At 41.7% G+C, this 20,398-nt stretch overlaps 1 protein-coding gene across 1 annotated transcript in view; it reads left to right on the top strand.

Annotated features, from left to right (window-relative positions):
* SHBG (sex hormone binding globulin) overlaps positions 1-14,483 on the top strand; it is a 161,132-nt gene extending 146,649 nt beyond the window's left edge. The window contains exon 8 of the mRNA XM_085638077.1: positions 13,693-14,483. Within this exon, the coding sequence (XP_085494203.1) occupies positions 13,693-13,871 (179 nt within the window). The 3' untranslated portion in view covers positions 13,872-14,483. The remainder of the gene's footprint in view (positions 1-13,692) is intronic.
* The last annotated feature ends 5,915 nt before the right edge of the window (positions 14,484-20,398 follow it).

Genomic DNA, 20,398 nt, shown 5'->3' on the forward strand with positions numbered 1-20,398 from the left:
GTGATTTGCAGTGGACTCAGAAATTTCTAACATACCTGCACTTCCCCAAAAGGATTCTATGCCTCCAAATGCAATGAACCTCTAGTTGTCAAAACATGGCAGTGAACAAGAGGATTTGTCAGGACAGGCTATAGGGGAAGACTGATAGGAAAATCCACTGACATTTGGAAAAGCATTGGATACCAAGGTTGATTCAGCCAAAAGAGGGTTATTATAACTGCCTTTGCAAGCTGTCTGCAGGCTTGATTTAAACATCAAAATTATACAAAAAGGGGGAAAAGCATAATGAGATCCCTGAGACCAGTCCAGTAGAATAGCATCTGTTGCCAGTGCCTCCGGGTCTGTTCTCCAACTGAAGAAGTAGGGTAACTGATTGGTGAGCCTGGAAGCCAAGAGATCTATCCCAAAGGGCCCCCAGCTTTCCTGCAGATGATTGAACACTGGAAAATTATGATCCCATTTGTTGAAATCTTGTAGAATCCTTGAATACCAATCTGCTATTATGTTGGATTGATGCAGAAGATACTCTGCCACCAACAAACGTTTGTGCTGTAGGCAATAATGCCACAACGCCCTCGCTATCTTCACTAGTGATTGCAAGTAACCCTAAACAGTTGATATGCAGTTTGGACTCCTTCTTTGATCATCCTACCCCAGCCTAAGTCATACCACACCTTGCGCCTCAGCCTGTCAGACTTAAATCTGATTCTAAAACAAGATCTGGGGAAGATGGACCAGCCGTTCCAGGCTTCTATGTGATCCAGCTTCCATTGTAACTGTAGCTCTGCTTCGTTGTCTTCTGAAATTACAGAGAGTAGCTTAACCCTTCTCTTAAGTATTTTATTTTGTATTGGAGAGGACTTGGAAAGACTGCTTGAATGGAAGAGGTTAGGTGACCCACTTATCTTGCTAATTTTGGGAGAAAAATGTGAGCGTGCAACAGGTCTGCTTTTAGTTCCTTCTTGATGGCCTTCAATTGTACTGTTGGGAATCATAGGACACCTGCTTCTTAATCTATTTTTATCCGAGAAAGTCTATATGCTTTGAGGGAATCAGATTTGATTTCTCACTGTTTATAATAAACCCTAGATCTTGCAGGAGATCTACTGCTTCCTGAACCTGAGCAACTAGGAGAGCCTGGTCCTCACACAGAAATATAATATTGTCCAAATAAAGGATTATTCTCACACCCTATGATCTCAGATATGCTGCTACCGGCTTCAGTACCATCGTGAAGCACCAAAGGGTAGATGAAAGGCTGACTGGTTGGGATTTGAACCTGAAAACCTCACCCTGCCAGATAAACAGTAGATACCTCCTGTGATGCCATCAGATGGGAACTGTTAGACAGGTACCTTTGAGATCCCATTTCCCCTTCCAATCCTCTACTAGAAGAATGTCAACCAAGGGCAGAATAGTTTCCATTTTGAAGTGCCTGTAAACAATGAAATCTTTGAGTTGTTGTTACTGGCCTGAACTTTTTGTTTTTCTTCTGTATAAGAAACATTTTGCTTAAAAACCCTCTAGAGTGAAGAGAACATCTTTCTATCGACCCCCTGGAAAGAAGGTCCTGCACGTCTTTGGAAATTAGGTCCACACCTCCACAAGAAAACGCATGAGATGTGACAACTTTGTGGTGATTGGAGTGGCTAGAAAATCTATTCTGAAGCCCTTTACCAACTGTAGACTCAGGGATCTTGTGAAATGCCCTGCCATTTGTGAAAGAACAGAGCCAATCTGCCCCCAACTGTCACCAAAGGAAGAGAAAGGGGCCTTATCTGTGACTCCCCCTCCCCTAGCTTGTCCACTGAATGGACCGAAATGTCCTCCCCTCCGCCTCAGGGGAAAGAAAGCCGATCTGGCGAAACCACATTGCTGGTCATAGTAGGGCCTGTAATATCTCTGAGGGCCGGCGAATCTGCCCACTTTCATAAACCTGTCTAATCACACGTACGAGATGAGTGCGCTTTATCCAAGGATGTAAAGGCATTCGCACACTTGGCAATTTCCTTCAAGTTCTTGTCCCCAAATAAAGTACCATGGATGGGGCTTCCAGGCTCTGACTCTGCCAGACTTCTAAGTATACGATCTATCCTAAGAAGAAGGCTTTTCCTTCTTTTAACTCCTTCCGTGCTCATGACGGAACCACGCCGTCATGAGCCACGGTTGCCGAGTGCTCATGACGGAGTGGTTCCGTCATGCTGCGGCCGTTGGCGGCCGCGCCGCCCACGCGGCGCTAATTCCCCGCCTGTGCGGGCGATTAGCGCTGTGGGCGGAGTCATGACGGAACCACTCCGTCATGAGCACAGCCCAACCGTGGCTCATGACGGCGTGGCTCCGTCATGAGCACCGGGCCACCACACTGCCCCCCCGCACCCCCCAGCGCTGCGGCGGAATTTCCGCCGCAGCGAAGGGGTTAATGTATAGACTTTCTTGCTCATGAGACAAATCGCCCTCTGAGCCCAACTGGGAATAGTAGGAGGGTCAAGAGTTTCCCCTGAAATCTTAGCTTTTTCAGCTAAGCAACTTGTTTTGGCAACAGGCCCCAAAAAGCCTAAAGGTTTATCTTGGCGTGATGACCAAACATTGTCGCGCATCCTTTTCTAGGATCTTTACCTTTTTTAGTTAAATATGTTGTAATCTTTTGATCCAGTATCGGAGCCACTGAAGCCTTCCCATATACTGTGAGTCTTGAGCATTCTGCCCTCTTCTTGAGTCTAGTGGCTCTGTCTAAGGGGGAAGCAATATGGATTTTTACATAGTCATCTAACAAGCATTTGTAATGCAATCAGTCTCGCCTTTGGGACCTTATATGTATTTAGCTATGCAGCACTTTAGCCTGGGTGCTGAAACATCTACTGTTCTTTAATATGGAGAGAAAGTAAGCACCATACTGCGTGACACGCCAGGTATGGGAAAACATGGAGAGAAATATTGCCTTTCAATGGAAAATTGTATAGTCCCAAGCTCTGTTTTTAACATTAAATCAGGGCTTTCGTGGTCATATCACTGAAAATACAAGATTTGAAAAAGATATTATTGTCTACGGGTGCTCGTGAAAGACAATTTCTATGGATTGGAATCTAGATAATGCTAAAGTGATTCTGGTAATTTACTGACCTCTGCTGGTCGTTTTCTATCAAGAACGTTAAATAGAGGCAGTTGCCAGAAAAATAAAAATAAAGAACGTCCCTCAGCAGAAAGCAATTCTGGTACTTTACTGACCTCTGCTGGTCGTTTTCTATCAAGACAGTTAAATAGAGGCGGTTGAACAGAAAAAAGTCCCTAAGCAGAAGTAGACAAGTCCTAGGGCTGATCTCCAGAGCCCACAAAGTACATACACATCTAAGTATATATAAGTATATTCTGAAGTATGTTCAAGAGGTCTCGAATGCTCAACCTAATAATGACAGGAGAAACCATTCAGATGAGCTTGGATGCTGAATCAGGCTAGGGTTGAAGAGCGTATTCCCCTCAGTATCCAAAAGCACACGTTGATGTTGTGTTTTTTATTCGATGTGGAAACATAGACATCATCATAGAAAAAAAAAAATAAGAATCATCTTTATCAAATTCCAAAACCCGTATCTGGTGACCCTTTTATTTACAACAGGACGCACAAGACGGAAAAATATAACAAATCTCCCAGTAGAGCAATGCCGCCACCTTCCACATGAATGTGCCTGGGTACATTTGAGTCGCAGTGTTTTGATTCAGCCTGATTGTTCACCTAAATCAGAAAGAGAAAAAGCAATGGCAGTAGCCACTGACTGGTCTATGCCAGAGGCCACTGACTTAAAGGTATTTGTGACTGCATTTAAAATGGATTTGAAAACAGAAGAATCTAAAAACTCATGCAGGTGCTTTTTAAAAGACCTCCAACACATTTGTGTCATCCATCTTTCTCTTTGGAGGACATTGCACTTGTTTCTTTTTCAAAAACTCCTAATCCTCCTTTTTTGTTTACCAAAGCAAAGTATGCAAAAAGATATTGATTGATGATACACAGAAAACTAAATCCACAGAGACAGTTTAGCACAACTTTAAATGCACTCAAGGGAATAATTTTACCAAAACAAATAGTCAAGTAATTGACTTACAGCTGAGAGAAAAAACAGTCAAGTAATTGACTTACAGCTGAGAAAGAAAAACACATTTCTAGTTGTCAAATCAATTACAATCCCCCCCAGGGGATCCCTTCTCTCAGGAGAAAGCTGCTAAAGTAATTAACTTGAGTGTTTACAAGTCCATTAGGCTGGAACTAAATGCAATACGCTAACCCTGCTTCTCAGAAAAGTGTGCAATCAATTACCTCAAGTCAATGAGAGAACAAAATAACTACTGTCTCCAGAGAAATGTCCCTCTCCAGGGCTTACATGCAGAAAAGTAAAGAACCAATTAAACTAAATCCCCATAGAGCGAATTAAAAGCAAGTTACTTACTCTCAAACAGAATTTTCAAGAACGGTTCAAATAATACTTCACCGATTATCAATGCAGGAGTCCTTTATAACAGCACTTAATTTTATTGCGCAGCAGTTAGTAAAGAGGCGGAGCCGCTGTTGGATGGACCTCCGTTACATACATTTCCTTTTGACATAATTTGCTGTATCACAACTGCATTATGGGAGTTGTAGTTTCTTTTAAGTGTTATGAATAAAACAGTAAGAAAAGAGTTGAGAGCATAATATGAGCCAACGTCTTGTAGTAAAATTGAAGATCTTTCTGTATACCCTTGTGGAACCCTACACCAAAGCAGGACCCTATTTAACAATCTTAATGTTAAAATGATACTGACTGTCCTCATGAAGAGGAATGGAGAAAAATGTTAGTCACCAATCAATCACAGTGAACAATTCTGCACAGGACAAAATAGGTTTACAATATTATTAATTTTGTGAAGATCTTGTACAATCCTGCATTTTCCACTTGGTTTCTTTAAACTCATGATCAGTGAATAGCATGGGCTTCCTAGCACATCTTTTAAAATTCCCTGCTCAGTCAATTAGTCAGTAACTGCTGTCATTCCTTCCTCTGCTTCACATGTAAGCTTGTACTGAGGGTTATTTGGAAACACTGAATTGTGTGTGTTCTTCACTCGTTCTGCACTCTTAATTAATCCAATGTTTTTTCTTGAAAAATCCCAAACACCACTTTTGACTGCGTGCCTTAAATCTGGTGGTACATCCTCTTTTGTGAGAAATGGAAACAAATGAATCCTAAACCCTTGTCTGTTCTCATCCTGTGTTTGAATGTGAATGACATCCGGCATACAATAAATCACACAGTTTATTTTACAAAGCAAGCCACTACCCAACAAATTGACTGGCTTCGTGTAACAAATTATGAACTCATGGTCATTCTCTAAAGAACCAATTTTTCTGGGACATTTGCTGGAACCTTATTAGTTATTTGCTTATTTGAGATGCCTACAGATTGGACTTCTTTACCGAGAGAGGTTAGTCAGGAACTTTCATTGGGGGAACCGCAAAGTGGGTATCACCTGTATCGATTAAAAAAGATACAGGATGACATTCACCTCACAATATACATATGAGACACTCTGGTCTACCTCTAGGACTGCACCAAGCATACAATCCTCTTCCCTGCTCATGAACTGTCATTGTGGCTGATTCGGGCTATAGGAGCTCCGAATAGCATTGAAATCTGGGGAATATTGTTATTAATCATTCAAAGATGTTGTTGAAATTTGTGATTCTGTTGAAAATTAGTTATTTTATTCTGAACATATTGTTCCATCATTGGAGCTAGAGGCATATTGCCATTGAAATGCCCTTGATTCTGTATGTTCTGCACAGGGGCCAAATATGCTGAGATCGTTGACTGTGCCATCCGATTATGTGCTCTCTGCTTAATGTTCTGTTGCATTTGGGTATTCATTTGCTCATCTTTTTTAACTCGATCTGGGATCTGTCTGAACTTTTGCTTCCATTGGCCTAGTTTGCCACAATAATGATGAGGTGTACTCTTTTTCAGCATATTAGTATCTGATTTCACTATGTTACTATTATTAAGAAAACCTCTTCCTCTCTATTTTGTGCAAATAGAACAATATTTCGACATACACCATCACCTATTTGCACCTAAACCTTTTATGCCACACTTTTGAAGAAACTTTGTCTGTTCTACTATAAACCTATTCTTAATTTTCCTCTGCTTAGTATCAAAATTATCTCTACAAAACTTTGCATACTTTTAGATCTCCTCTAAGGACTTTCCCTGCAATTCTTGTCACATTCTGCTAACTATGAGAACTAAGCTTCAGACACAAACTGAGCACAAACTCTGAGATGAAGCAACTAACGCCCTCTCTTGCAAGGTTTTCAACTCCACTATATTGCCGTTAAATCTGCATGCACTGACACTTTAGGGTTGTATGTCGCCCTCATAATTGTGGATGAATTTACTTGTTTCTATGAAACTTTAGACTTCAAATGATCAATCACAAATTTATATTTATCATCAAAACAAGAGACGGCTACTATTAATAGCCACCCTTAGAGGCTCTTCAGTTGGCCAGCCTATAATTCCTTTGCACTCAATCCATAAATCTCTAGGAATATCATCTCAAGTAATGTTATAGAATCTATCCAAAGTATCTTATAAATTGTCACAATCCGTTTCACTTATCTAGTTCTTCCCCAAACTTTTATGTGAATGACAGAAGATCTGATCTGTTCCATGGTACATGTGCTCCTCAATGCACTTCTCTCAATTTATTTATTTATTTCGCGATTTTTATTGCGCAAACAAATACCCGAAGGTGTCTCGGCGCATGTGACAAACGAGAGACCAATTGGCATTCTGAAATCATTCCAGGTTCACGTTCACTCATACTTGCCCCCTGTGCTGCTTCTTTTTCTAACTTTTTATTCTGGGTTTTACCCGCCCTTTTTCACTCGCTTGTCTCTGTATTTCTTTAAGTTCTCCCATTCATTTGTGCTTTTAATTACATTTCTAATTTGTGCTTTCAAACTCAACTGAGGCTTAATATACTCACTTCATCATCATCCATATCCATTCTGTAATTTCTGCTCAAATTGTTCTTTTTGTATAATTCTTCCACCTATTTTTTAAGTTTCTCATATGCTTCACATGCATATGCTGCTTCCTTAGTCATGTACCCTCATTGTATGCAGTCAGTCTCTCTAAGCCAAATGTGCACTTAAAATATCTGCAAATTCAATTTTTTGTCCTAAAATGTCAATTTATTTTCTTATTGGATGACTGGGTGCTGATGCACTGGCTAGCATAGTGGGACGACCTGGGTCACTTCTATTAGGACTCAGCTCCCTGACTCACTCCTGCTTTTTCAATGCTGCTGGTAGCAGATTATTATACGGCGATGGTCTTGAATTTGATAAATCACCCAAACATCCACCCTACTCTTCTGAACCACTTTCTGTGTCTTTCTTTTCTTTGTTCCCTCTCATTTTGATCTTATCTTTATCATAAGTTTTTTTTGTTTTTGGCAGTTTTTCTAATAATCTATGGGAAAGATTTTACTTATTTCATCATGGCCTCACTCCATGCTTTCTTTTAAGTACACCATTTCACATCCAGCCAATGGCTTACAGAGTTACTAATGTTACCGTTCATCAACTTCTTAAACTCTTTTTCATTTGCTCTATGATCCTACTCATTCAGTGCTTCCAACTGCGCATGTCTAGGCTGCAGCTTCATTTCATACATCAGGCGCCTCAAATACTTACTCTTTCTCACATTGAAAGTATCATTCAAAGGCATGTTTTTGCCACAAGAAGGGATCTTATTCCATTCTTTAAGGCACAAGCACGTCTGAAGACCTGAATTTAGCAACATTTCATAGACAGGAGAACCATCAGGTAAAATCTTCTCTCCTTCACAGAGTCTAAAGACTTCTTCAAAGCAGAACACATTTTCACTCAGCCAAACACTTTGCTAAACACGTCATATCAACACCAACATTCAACCAATCACAATGTAACCTGAACGCGAACAAACAAATGAACAATATAAGCTTCAAACTGAACAAATCATTTTGTCTGCTTTAACTTGAAATAGGAAAGGAGAAAGGAAATAGTAATTATACCAGTAAAAGTACTATCGACCACTCAAAGGCTGGTTCTCGACCAGAGGTAATCCACCTTGACCAGTGTGTTTACTCCTGTACACCCAAGAATAAACAAACATCAATCTGAATTAGAACATATCACAACTATACCTTTTATTACTTAGAAACCTTTGGTGTATTACTGCGACTCACACCTCACACCTCTACTTAGCAGACAACCTCAAGAATAACAATTGTAGCTTGAGATCTTGGATTTCAACCAATCTATTAACCTTTCACATAAATCCAAATAATAATGAACTCAATACAAAGCATCAATTCACCAACAGGAATATAATGCAATTTCATCACATCAACCGAATAATGCACAAACACTAACTAATAACCAACTGACTGACTATATTACGTACACATGCGCCAAAAAGCACTTAACAGCAGGGTTATCTAGAAGGCCACTTGAGTCTTTAGAGAGCGTAGAGTTCTGCTGAGGTTGCCCACTAGGAGATCCTGCTCTCCATGATAGACCGGGCTATAACACTACTGAGACGGGACTCCTTTATTACTGCGGAGAGCAGTGGTAGAGCGCTAGGTTCTATAACACTACAGACGAGGTAGAAGAGTGAGATAGTACCGGGCTATAACACTACTGAGACGAGACTCCTTTATTACTGCAGAGAGCAGCGGTGGAATGCTAGGTTCTATAACACTATGAAAAAGGTAGAAGTTTGAGATAGTACCGGGCTATAACACTACTGAGACGAGACTCCTTTATTACTGCAGAGACCAGCGGTGGAATGCTGGGTTCTATAACACTATGAAACAGGTAGAAACGTGAGATAGTACTGGGCTATAACACTTCTGAGACGGGACTCCTTTATTACCGCGGAGAGCAGTGGTGGAATGCTAGGTTCTATAACACTATGAAAAAGGTAGAAACGTGAGATAGTACCGGGCTATAACACTACTGAGACGAGACTCCTTTATTACTGCAGAGAGCAGTGGTAGAGCGCTAGGCTCTATAACACTACGGACGAGGTAGAAGAGTTAGATAGTACCGGGCTATAACACTACTGAGACGAGACTCCTTTATTACTGCAGAGAGCAGCGGTGGAATGCTAGGTTCTATAACACTATGAAAAAGGTCGAAGTGTGAGATAGTACCGGGCTATAACACTGCTGAGACGAGACTCCTTTATCACTGCAGAGAGCAGCGGTGGAGTGCTAGGTTCTATAACACTATGAAAAAGGTAGAAACGTGAGATAATACCGGGCTATAACACTACTGAGACGAGACTCCTTTATTACTGCGGAGAGCAGTGGTAGAGCGCTAGGTTCTATAACACTACAGACGAGGGAGAAGAGTGAGATAGTACCGGGCTATAACACTACTGAGACAAGACTCCTTTATTACTGCAGAGAGCAGCGGTGGAATGCTGGGTTCTATAACACTATGAAAAAGGTAGAAGTGTGAGATAGTACCGGGCTATAACACTACTGAGACGAGACTCCTTTATTACTGCAGAGAGTAGCGGTGGAATGCTAGGTTCTATAACACTATGAAAAAGGTAGAAACATGAGATAGTACCGGGCTATAACACTACTGAGACAAGACTCCTTTGTTACTGCAGAGAGCAGCGGTGGAATGCTAGGTTCTATAACACTATGGACAAGGTAGAAGAGTGAGATAGTACCGGGCTATAACACTACTGAGACGAGAATCCTTTATTACTGCAGAGAGCAGCAGTGGAGTGCTAGGTTTTATAACACTATGAAAAAGGTAGAAACGTGAGATAGTACCGGGCTATAACACTACTGAGACGAGACACCTTTATTACTGCAGAGACCAGCGGTGGAATGCTAGGTTCTATAACACTATGAAAAAGGTAGAAGTGTGAGATAGTACCGGGCTATAACACTACTGAGACGAGACACCTTTATTACTGCAGAGACCAGCGGTGGAATGCTTGGTTCTATAACACTATAGGCAAGGTAGAAGAGTGAGATAGTACCGGGATATAACACTACTGAGACGGGACTCCTTTATTACTGCAGAGAGCAGTGGTAGAGCGCTAGGTTCTATAACACTATGAAAAAGGTAGAAGCGTGAGATAGTACCGGGCTATAACACTACTGAGACAAGACTCCTTTATTACTGCAGAGAGCAGTGGTAGAGCGCTAAGTTCTATAACACTATGAAAAAGGTAGAAGCGTGAGATAGTACCGGGCTATAACACTACTGAGACAAGACTCCTTTGTTACTGCAGAGAGCAGCGGTGGAATGCTAGGTTCTATAACACTATGGACAAGGTAGAAGAGTGAGATAGTACCGGGCTATAACACTACTGAGACGAGAATCCTTTATTACTGCAGAGAGCAGCGGTGGAATGCTGGGTTCTATAACACTATGAAAAAGGTAGAAACATGAGATAGTACCGGGCTATAACACTACTGAGACAAGACTCCTTTGTTACTGCAGAGAGCAGCAGTGGAATGCTAGGTTCTATAACACTATGGACAAGGTAGAAGAGTGAGATAGTACCGGGCTATAACACTACTGAGACAAGACTCCTTTATTACTGCAGAGAGCAGTGGTAGAGCGCTAGGTTCTATAACACTATGAAAAAGGTCGAAGTGTGAGATAGTACCGGGCTATAACACTACTGAGACGAGACACCTTTATTACTGCAGAGACCAGCGGTGGAATGCTGGGTTCTATAACACTATAGGCAAGGTAGAAGAGTGAGATAGTACCGGGCTATAACACCAATGAGACGAGACTCCTTTATTACTGCAGAGAGCAGTGGTAGAGCGCTAGGTTCTATAACACTATGAAAAAGGTAGAAGCGTGAGATAGTACCGGGCTATAACACTACTGAGACGAGACTCCTTTATTACTGCAGAGAGCAGTGGTAGAGCGCTAGGTTCTGTAACACTACGGACGAGGTAGAAGAGTGAGATAGTACCGAGCTATAACACCACTGAGACGAGACTCCTTTATTACTGCAGAGAGCAGTGGTAGAGCGCTAGGTTCTATAGCACTATGAAAAAGGTAGAAGCGTGAGATAGTACTGGGCTATAACACCACTGAGACAAGACTCCTTTATTACTGCAGAGAGCAGTGGTAGAGCGCTAGGTTCTGTAACACTACGGACGAGGTAGAAGAGTGAGATAGTACCGGGATATAACACTACTGAGACGGGACTCCTTTATTACTGCAGAGAGCAGTGGTAGAGCGCTAGGTTCTATAACACTATGAAAAAGGTAGAAGCGTGAGATAGTACCGGGCTATAACACTACTGAGACAAGACTCCTTTATTACTGCAGAGAGCAGTGGTAGAGCGCTAAGTTCTATAACACTATGAAAAAGGTAGAAGCGTGAGATAGTACCGGGCTATAACACTACTGAGACAAGACTCCTTTGTTACTGCAGAGAGCAGCGGTGGAATGCTAGGTTCTATAACACTATGAAAAAGGTAGAAACATGAGATAGTACCGGGCTATAACACTACTGAGACGAGACACCTTTGTTACTGCAGAGAGCAGCGGTGGAATGCTGGGTTCTATAACACTATGAAAAAGGTAGAAACATGAGATAGTACCGGGCTATAACACTACTGAGACAAGACTCCTTTGTTACTGCAGAGAGCAGCGGTGGAATGCTAGGTTCTATAACACTATGGACAAGGTAGAAGAGTGAGATAGTACCGGGCTATAACACTACTGAGACGAGAATCCTTTATTACTGCAGAGAGCAGCGGTGGAATGCTGGGTTCTATAACACTATGAAAAAGGTAGAAACATGAGATAGTACCGGGCTATAACACTACTGAGACAAGACTCCTTTGTTACTGCAGAGAGCAGCAGTGGAATGCTAGGTTCTATAACACTATGGACAAGGTAGAAGAGTGAGATAGTACCGGGCTATAACACTACTGAGACAAGACTCCTTTATTACTGCAGAGAGCAGTGGTAGAGCGCTAGGTTCTATAACACTATAGGCAAGGTAGAAGAGTGAGATAGTACCGGGCTATAACACTACTGAGACGAGACACCTTTATTACTGCAGAGACCAGCGGTGGAATGCTGGGTTCTATAACACTATAGGCAAGGTAGAAGAGTGAGATAGTACCGGGATATAACACTACTGAGACGGGACTCCTTTATTACTGCAGAGAGCAGTGGTGGAATGCTGGGTTCTATAACACTATAGGCAAGGTAGAAGAGTGAGATAGTACCGGGCTATAACACCACTGAGACGAGACTCCTTTATTACTGCAGAGAGCAGTGGTAGAGCGCTAGGTTCTATAACACTATGAAAAAGGTAGAAGCGTGAGATAGTACCGGGCTATAACACTACTGAGACGAGACTCCTTTATTACTGCAGAGAGCAGTGGTAGAGCGCTAAGTTCTATAACACTATGAAAAAGGTAGAAGCGTGAGATAGTACCGGGCTATAACACTACTGAGACAAGACTCCTTTGTTACTGCAGAGAGCAGCGGTGGAATGCTAGGTTCTATAACACTATGGACAAGGTAGAAGAGTGAGATAGTACCGGGCTATAACACTACTGAGACGAGAATCCTTTATTACTGCAGAGAGCAGCGGTGGAATGCTGGGTTCTATAACACTATGAAAAAGGTAGAAGCGTGAGATAGTACCGGGCTATAACACTACTGAGACAAGACTCCTTTGTTACTGCAGAGAGCAGCAGTGGAATGCTAGGTTCTATAACACTATGGACAAGGTAGAAGAGTGAGATAGTACCGGGCTATAACACTACTGAGACAAGACTCCTTTATTACTGCAGAGAGCAGTGGTAGAGCGCTAGGTTCTATAACACTATAGGCAAGGTAGAAGAGTGAGATAGTACCGGGCTATAACACCACTGAGACGAGACTCCTTTATTACTGCAGAGAGCAGTGGTAGAGCGCTAGGTTCTATAACACTATGAAAAAGGTAGAAGCGTGAGATAGTACCGGGCTATAACACTACTGAGACGAGACTCCTTTATTACTGCAGAGAGCAGTGGTAGAGCGCTAGGTTCTGTAACACTACGGACGAGGTAGAAGAGTGAGATAGTACCGGGCTGTGACACTACAGAGACAAGAATTCTAAATCCCAGCAGAGAACAGCGGTAGAGTGCTAGATTCTATAACACTATGAAAAAGGTAGAAGCGTCGATAGTGCTTGGGTTTAACACTACAGAGAGAAGAGTTCTACATCACTGCAAGGAGCAGCGGTGGAGTGCTAGGTTCTGTAACACTACAGACAACTGAGAGCAGTGAGGTAGCACCAGGCTGTAACTTCTGGGAGGAGAATACTGTAATCCTGTGATCTCCATAGAGAACAGTGGTCTATAAATACTCCAGAATGGTGATGGCAGTGATGTAACCGCGTTCTAAAATAATGTATGCAGAAGATGAAATGATGTATTACTTCGTCCTTTATTACTGCTATGATGTGCTACTGCCTCCATGAAATGGACCTGTCTTTTTCCGAGCCCTACTTTAAAAGGCATTTTCTCAGTTTGAGATTTCTTTGTAGCCCAGTTCTACCCATTGTGCCCTCTCTAACCCCCTTCAGCCCTTTAGTGCTCACCCCAGGCCTTTGTCTTGCAGAGGAGTTGGAGAACTATGACCCTGAGCCGATGGTGTTCTTTGAAGGCTGCATGCGGGATGTGATGGTGCAAGAGCATCCGCTGGACATGGACCATGCTCTCTTCAAAAGCGACAGCATCTGGTCCCACAGCTGCCCACAGAATCCCCCCTCCACCTCCTCGGGAGAGAAGAAAGCGTAAGAGGAATGTCACCTGCGCAAGTCTCCCAAGATCACTCTTGACACTGAGCCATGTGTAAACACACATCCAGAACACTACAAAAAGTCTTTTGATGGTTTGCTACTGGAGCAGGCCTGATTTTATTGAGGGAAGTTCTGATCCAGTATTGTTTGCTTTTGCGTTCTTTGCATAGGAAAACAGCCGACACATGTTTCGTCTTAGATGACTTTTTGCAAGGCTGAAAAAAGAAAAAAAACCCGGACAGTCAATGGGGAACAGAAGGGCCCAGGGCTGTGAACAGGAACCTACTAATGACAGGCAGTGCCCAAAACGCAAAGTAATGCCATGGTTGTTGGACCAAGGTGAGTTTTAATAAAAATAAGTATTGGGTCACTGGATGCACAACCAGCGTTTAGTAATGGAGGGCCATGATAAGCCTGGAATATACGTGGTGTAGGGTAACTCGTCCAGCGGGCGTGTTGCCTCGGGACTGGGGCCTTGAAAAAGCCCTAGGCCTCCTAGCCATACAGGACGAAACATTTGTTGGATGTCTTGTAACTTTGAAGTAGCAATATTAAATACCATATCAGATGTGTACACAGAATAAAGAAGAAAGCATTGTTTGGAAAGATATCCTCTTCTCAATGTTGTTCATTAATCAGTGCTGTGCCTGTTTACTATTGACAGCCAACTTGCTGAATTATATCTATTTCTTTGTCCGAAACCTTTCTGTGCTCAGTAAGCTACTGTGGAAGGGGCGGTCCAACCCAAACTGTTATACTTCATTCCCTATGAATTGGAGCAGAAACAACTTTAGATCAGTTTTATCTCTTTTGAGCATTGTCAGTGAGTTGCAGCTTGAGTCTCCAAAACAAAACAAGAGACCTATCTCTACGCATACTGTGTCTCCTAGGGTGTTGTCTACGAGAAGTCTCACTGAGCAAAAACATTTTTTTGTGATCGACGAGGCAGTCCAGACCAAATGTCTAGGCTGCAATCCCAGTGAAGAGTCTGAAACGGATGGGGCTGCTCATTTTCATGTGTCCATGGGTGTATTTTGAGTCCCTGAAGCACACCAAGGTAGAGGACACATGGCCAGGCATACCCAAATACTCTAGGCTCACCAAAGGAAAATAAAATGTGATGGATGGAATGCTTGAAATAATATTAATAACTTGCAGTGTGAAAGGTGCAGTATAATATTCCATGATATTTTGCTCACTCTGCCATTACAAAGATAGATCCCCCATATCCGAAGCCTACTTGATCTCACCCTGGAAGGGGCAGCCCAGCTCGAACTCTCATTGGTCATCTCAGCTTTGAGTTGACTTTATATATATCTGTGTTTAGTCACATGTGTAGAGTAACAGTAAAACATAAATTCCTCATAATTCAGTAATGTTAATATAAGTAAAAATGATTGTGGAATACCTAGTCATGCAAATATGTTTGGAACTTGAAATAAATCACTACAGATATATAAATACTAAAAGTTTTCAGTTGATAATGTGCTGATTATGTAGTCGAGCATGCCACGTGCATTGTGGGTTATGTGTTCTGGTTGCTGCACACCGGTATGCTATGCTGCAGAAAAAAACAGACAAGGAAGAGGTACTACTCTACATTATGTGAATGCAAAGCTAATGCAAGTATACTGTTTACTAAATGAATCAGGAAGGCAGGTATTCCATAACCGGGATAAGACCCAACAAAAATAATAAGGTTTCAGAATGACTGCAAACCTTAAGGGCAGCGACTGACCATCTTCATCAGTGCCGACAAAACGTTTTGTTGCTACACCCATTGGAGAGAAGTTAACATGAAGCATAAACATACGTAGAGACAGCAAATCAAGAAGGAAAAGTTATATTCAGCATTTGCTGTGCCCCTGCTCAGGGATCATGCGCTGCAATTTGATAAGTCTGTATAGTTAATAACTAATGTTTAAATGAATCCTGTGGACAGGGGTGTTATAATGCATGATGCATTCATCAAAAGTAGTCAAAGACACCCTTCTTTTCAGCAGTAATTACCCCTTCCTCCTTATTTGCTTTTGACACAGTCGACCACCAAGCACTGATCGACACCTCGGAAAGAGGCACAGGTTTTTCTGATACAGCCCTGCATTGGTTTTCATCTTACCTCACCCACCGCCACCAGCTACTCTAGATAGGAATCTCAAGGTTCCAAAAAGTCCCCATCTTTTGCAGAGTACCCCAAGATTCCAGCCTCTCCTCCAGCATCTTCATCCTTTCCCTGGAACCCAGTGTAGCCATACTCTCTGATAAACAATATCAGGATCCATCAATACACTGATAACACTCAACTCTGCCTCAAACCCACTGCATGTAAAGATGTTCAGTGACTTAAAACCTACCTTGAGCTAATTCAGGACTGGATTTCCAGCACCTACTAGAGATCAAATATTCAAAGAAAAAAATTCCTCGTGTTCCTTAGTACCACCAAACAACCAAAAACTTAAAAACGTAATCATGGCAATCTAAAATGTGCACTGATGGCCTCACCCCCCTCTCCCTCCTACCCCAGCTGACATGAAATGGAAAATCACTAACATTCACCCGTGACGCAGATCTCTCCTTCAAAGAATATATAATCATGAAAACCAAGAAAGCACGTTACCTGCTGTACCTCCTGAAAGAAGTGAAACCTCTTGTATCAGAAGCCGACTTCAGACCAACAGCGCAAGCTTACCCGACATGGTGTAACATGAGGAAATTGCATAATATAGTAGAGTAAAAATGGATCAATAGCCCAGCACCATATTTAGTCCTGCACCAGAACCCCAATAGTGTGTTGAAATGTTCATATTATCCAAGAAACCCGTACACAGTCAACACGTGTTTCAAGGAATGTCCTTTTCCTCAAGGCCAAAGCAGATACTGGGGTAAATTCTAGAGGAAGAAGTCTGTTTCTGCACTCCTGAATGGAGGAGAATTCTATTTGTGCTATAAAATTGTCCTTCCGGAATTGACTTTCAATAGGAATATACTAGAAAGATCCATAAGAATACTGTGGCCTTGAGAAAGAGGACATTCCTCGAAACCCGTGTTGGCTGTTTGCATACTGGATTCTTGGGAGTTTGTGACAAATGAAGAATGGAACAAATACTACACTGACAATAAATATTACTTTTATAACAACTTATGAGCATTTAGTGGGATTGATGATTTCACAATAAAGTGGACTTTTCTAAAATCTCCCCTAAGATGTTATAACACAAGGATTTTGACCATTGATCCAGAGGGCCTGATCCAAAGCAAATGATCAAGATATCCAGAGAGAGATTATAAGTATGTAATCGTTATATAATCTGTGAAAATCTAACTTCGTACTTGCCCTCATAGACTAGTTGATGTAATATATATTGAAGGCTTGAATATTCAGCAGAGATAGTGATAACTAATCAAATCATGAATTTTGCACAAAGTTGTGTCTTATCTTTAAAAGATATCCTTTAGACATACCGGTATTAGTTGTTTTAGAGATGGGTAACAATTTAAAAAATGTCAATCTTGAATTACATGCCATTGAGGCTAAATCTCACCTCTGATAGAGTCATACTGTTATTGAAAAAATTAAAGAAGTAACTTGATGTCTTTAGTTGGTGTATACAAATATTTCCTGCCCTGCCTGGTGAAGATGGGCATGGACAGTCAGCCAGATATAATTTCGACAAAATGTAACACAACAAATAAAAAATGCAACATACATCAAAAGATCATTAAAAATGTATTGATTTCTAAAATGATAATCATTACCCAACACCCCTCTACTTGAAGTAGAATGCAGCATATATCTCTCACAGTATGTTGTATTTGGCAGCAAGAGATTAAAAAATGTCGGTGTACGGTGTACCTGACCCATTTGAAGAGGTCCTGTCTCTGACAGTTGACACTCGTTATGAAAATTCACATTTTTTTTTTAAATATCTTTATTGCATTTTATCTTTTCTGTTACATAAATTCTAAGTGTCGATACACATTGCATTCATAATAACATTATCTATTTTATGCCACTGTGAACATAAATCAAAACATTTCTTACTCACAATCCCGTAACGGTTTGCATCTACAGTGCAAAATTACTTGTGCATTTATAAAGTATCATGGGCATCAATGGCCCGCACATGCTGTCATCTCCGATCGAGGGGCGGAGTGTGTCTACTAAGTGCGCCTCTGCACAACAGTGGTCATCAATGGGTAAGTATATCGATGTATACAGAAGCGTGTTGTTCATACTCAACTCAACTTTGAAATTACAACATATAGTGCCACTCACTAGATATCTTCTCTTATAACATTTTAACCACATCTAATGAAAACAAGAAAATAAATCAAAAGAAAAGAGATATCAGATGTTTGAAGGTATATGTAACCAGTATGCAGAGTGCCGTTAGAGTGTAGTCATGACTAGGCTAGTGCGTAATTAGCGAATGTGGGCTGCTGTTCCTGCTGTATATGAGGTTGCATGGACACTAGGGTATCGCGTGGCAAGAGCCACGTCTATGTATTATCTTTTAAGGAATGCGAGGTCTGTGCCTAACCCAACATCCGTTGTTGAAGTGTCATGTGATTGTAGCGTGTCCTCTACATCTAGGTGACATGTCAGGTATTGGTTCCCGCCCGTTACATAGGAGGTGCCCGCAATGTAGCATTAGAGCGTGTAAGGGCTCTGAGCATATCATCCCAGGTTTGTGCAAAGGGATACTTTCGCAACCCTGCCGTTTCTTCCCTATGTAGGGTGGTGCTCTCTGCCTGCGCCCAGACCTCTAGTGATTTCACCCAATGCAGTACCTCCGGTGGGTCCTTGTGTTTCCACCTCTTAGTTATCAGTCATTTCGCTGTTATGAGGCCTAGGTCACGAAATCTGGAGCTTACTTTGTTGGCCTTGGTTCGTTTGTAAAATCCCAGGATACAGACCTCCCATGTGGCAGGCACCTCAGCGCTAGTGCAGTTCGTAAGTGTTTCTGATATCGTGCGCCAGTAGGGTAAAAGCAGGGGGCAAGACCATAGCATATGTAATAGGTCAGCACCTAGGAGACGGCATCTCGGGCATTCGGAAGTGTTGATGTTAAAATATTTATTGATCTAATCTGCTGAGAGATACGCCTTATGCAGTATATAGGTTTGTATAAGTTTAAATCTTGAAATGCGTGGTATGTGTGTGGCACTTGCTAGGACGCGTTCCCATTCCTTATCAGTCCAGGGACGGCCTCTGTCCTCAGTCCAACGTGTGCGGAGTCTCTGTAGTGGTTGTAATACGCGGATGAGCAGGGCTTGTACTAACCAGTGTATCACATGCAACCCCTCCCTCATCACATGCAAGTACTGCAATAACTGATGTGTCGGCGGCTCATTAGTCAAATCTCCCCATGCTAGCGTCAACGTCCGTGTGATGGCTGCATGTAGAGGAACTGGCCCACCGGTAAACCCTTGTCTGCCGTTAGTGTCGCAAAAGGTAGTAGGGTACCATCTGCGTATAAGTCTCTTAGCGTCTTCACTCCCGCTTCAGTCCAGGGCGTCGGTGCTATATCCATTATAGAGTCTCTACCTCTGGGTGTCCCGATAAGTGGCAGTATTGGGGCATAGGGGATCGTGTCTTTGTGAGTTGAAGGCTTCTCTTATAACATCTATGAGCTAACTCAATATGTATCTGTGTCGGGCGGGGGATTTTCGACAGTGGGTGAAACAATCCATAGATCTGATTCTGCGTCCATATTGACGTCTCGGTCGCCGTGTCCGCCATGTTCTTGCCGCTCAGCCACTTTGTGACCCATTTTAGCTGCGCAGCTATGTAACATAGTTCCAAATGCGGATGAAAATTCACATTTTATGTTAGTTCTTTTTGGATTTTCAATCTGTATGTACTATTGATCACTTTCCACAATGTTTATTTTGCATTAACATTGTATACTCTCAAAATTATTGTGGTAGTATTTCTCCCATTTTTGCTTTTCTGGAAGGTTGCATGCTAGTTGTACAGGAACCAAACAACTTGTCCTGTAATAGGTTGCGGCACACTGACTCTCTCTATTACTGATACTGACAGAGTTATATTTTGGTTTATTTTTCATGAATTAATTGTGGGTTATGTCTAAAGAAGTGTGTCCTTTTGGGACCCGAAACCCATAGCTGAGTGGGATAGGATACTTTCGCACCCTCCTGTTTCTTGCAGAGTTCCAAAATCCCTGCCTTCCAATTTGGATACAAGATATGAATTTGTGACAATGTTTTGTTCATTTCCATCGCCTCTTGTAATTTATGCCTTTAATAATGAGTCAACACTACCATGATATTTGTTATGATAGCTGCTAATTTCTATATATTAACTGAAATAAATATATGCTTTATCATTAAGGGGGCATTATGCTTAATGCAGTTTGTAGCAGTGTTTTATATGATTGATTCTATATAGCAGAGAACCTCTATTTATATGTACTAAATTAAAACATGCTACAACAAATGAGTAAAATGGTATGTAGATATTAGCAGCTACAGCAAAATCGTCTATTAAAACAATTGTAACAT

Source organism: Triturus cristatus, chromosome 12, assembly GCF_964204655.1.
Source record: "Triturus cristatus chromosome 12, aTriCri1.1, whole genome shotgun sequence".
Taxonomy (NCBI): Eukaryota; Metazoa; Chordata; class Amphibia; order Caudata; family Salamandridae; genus Triturus; species Triturus cristatus.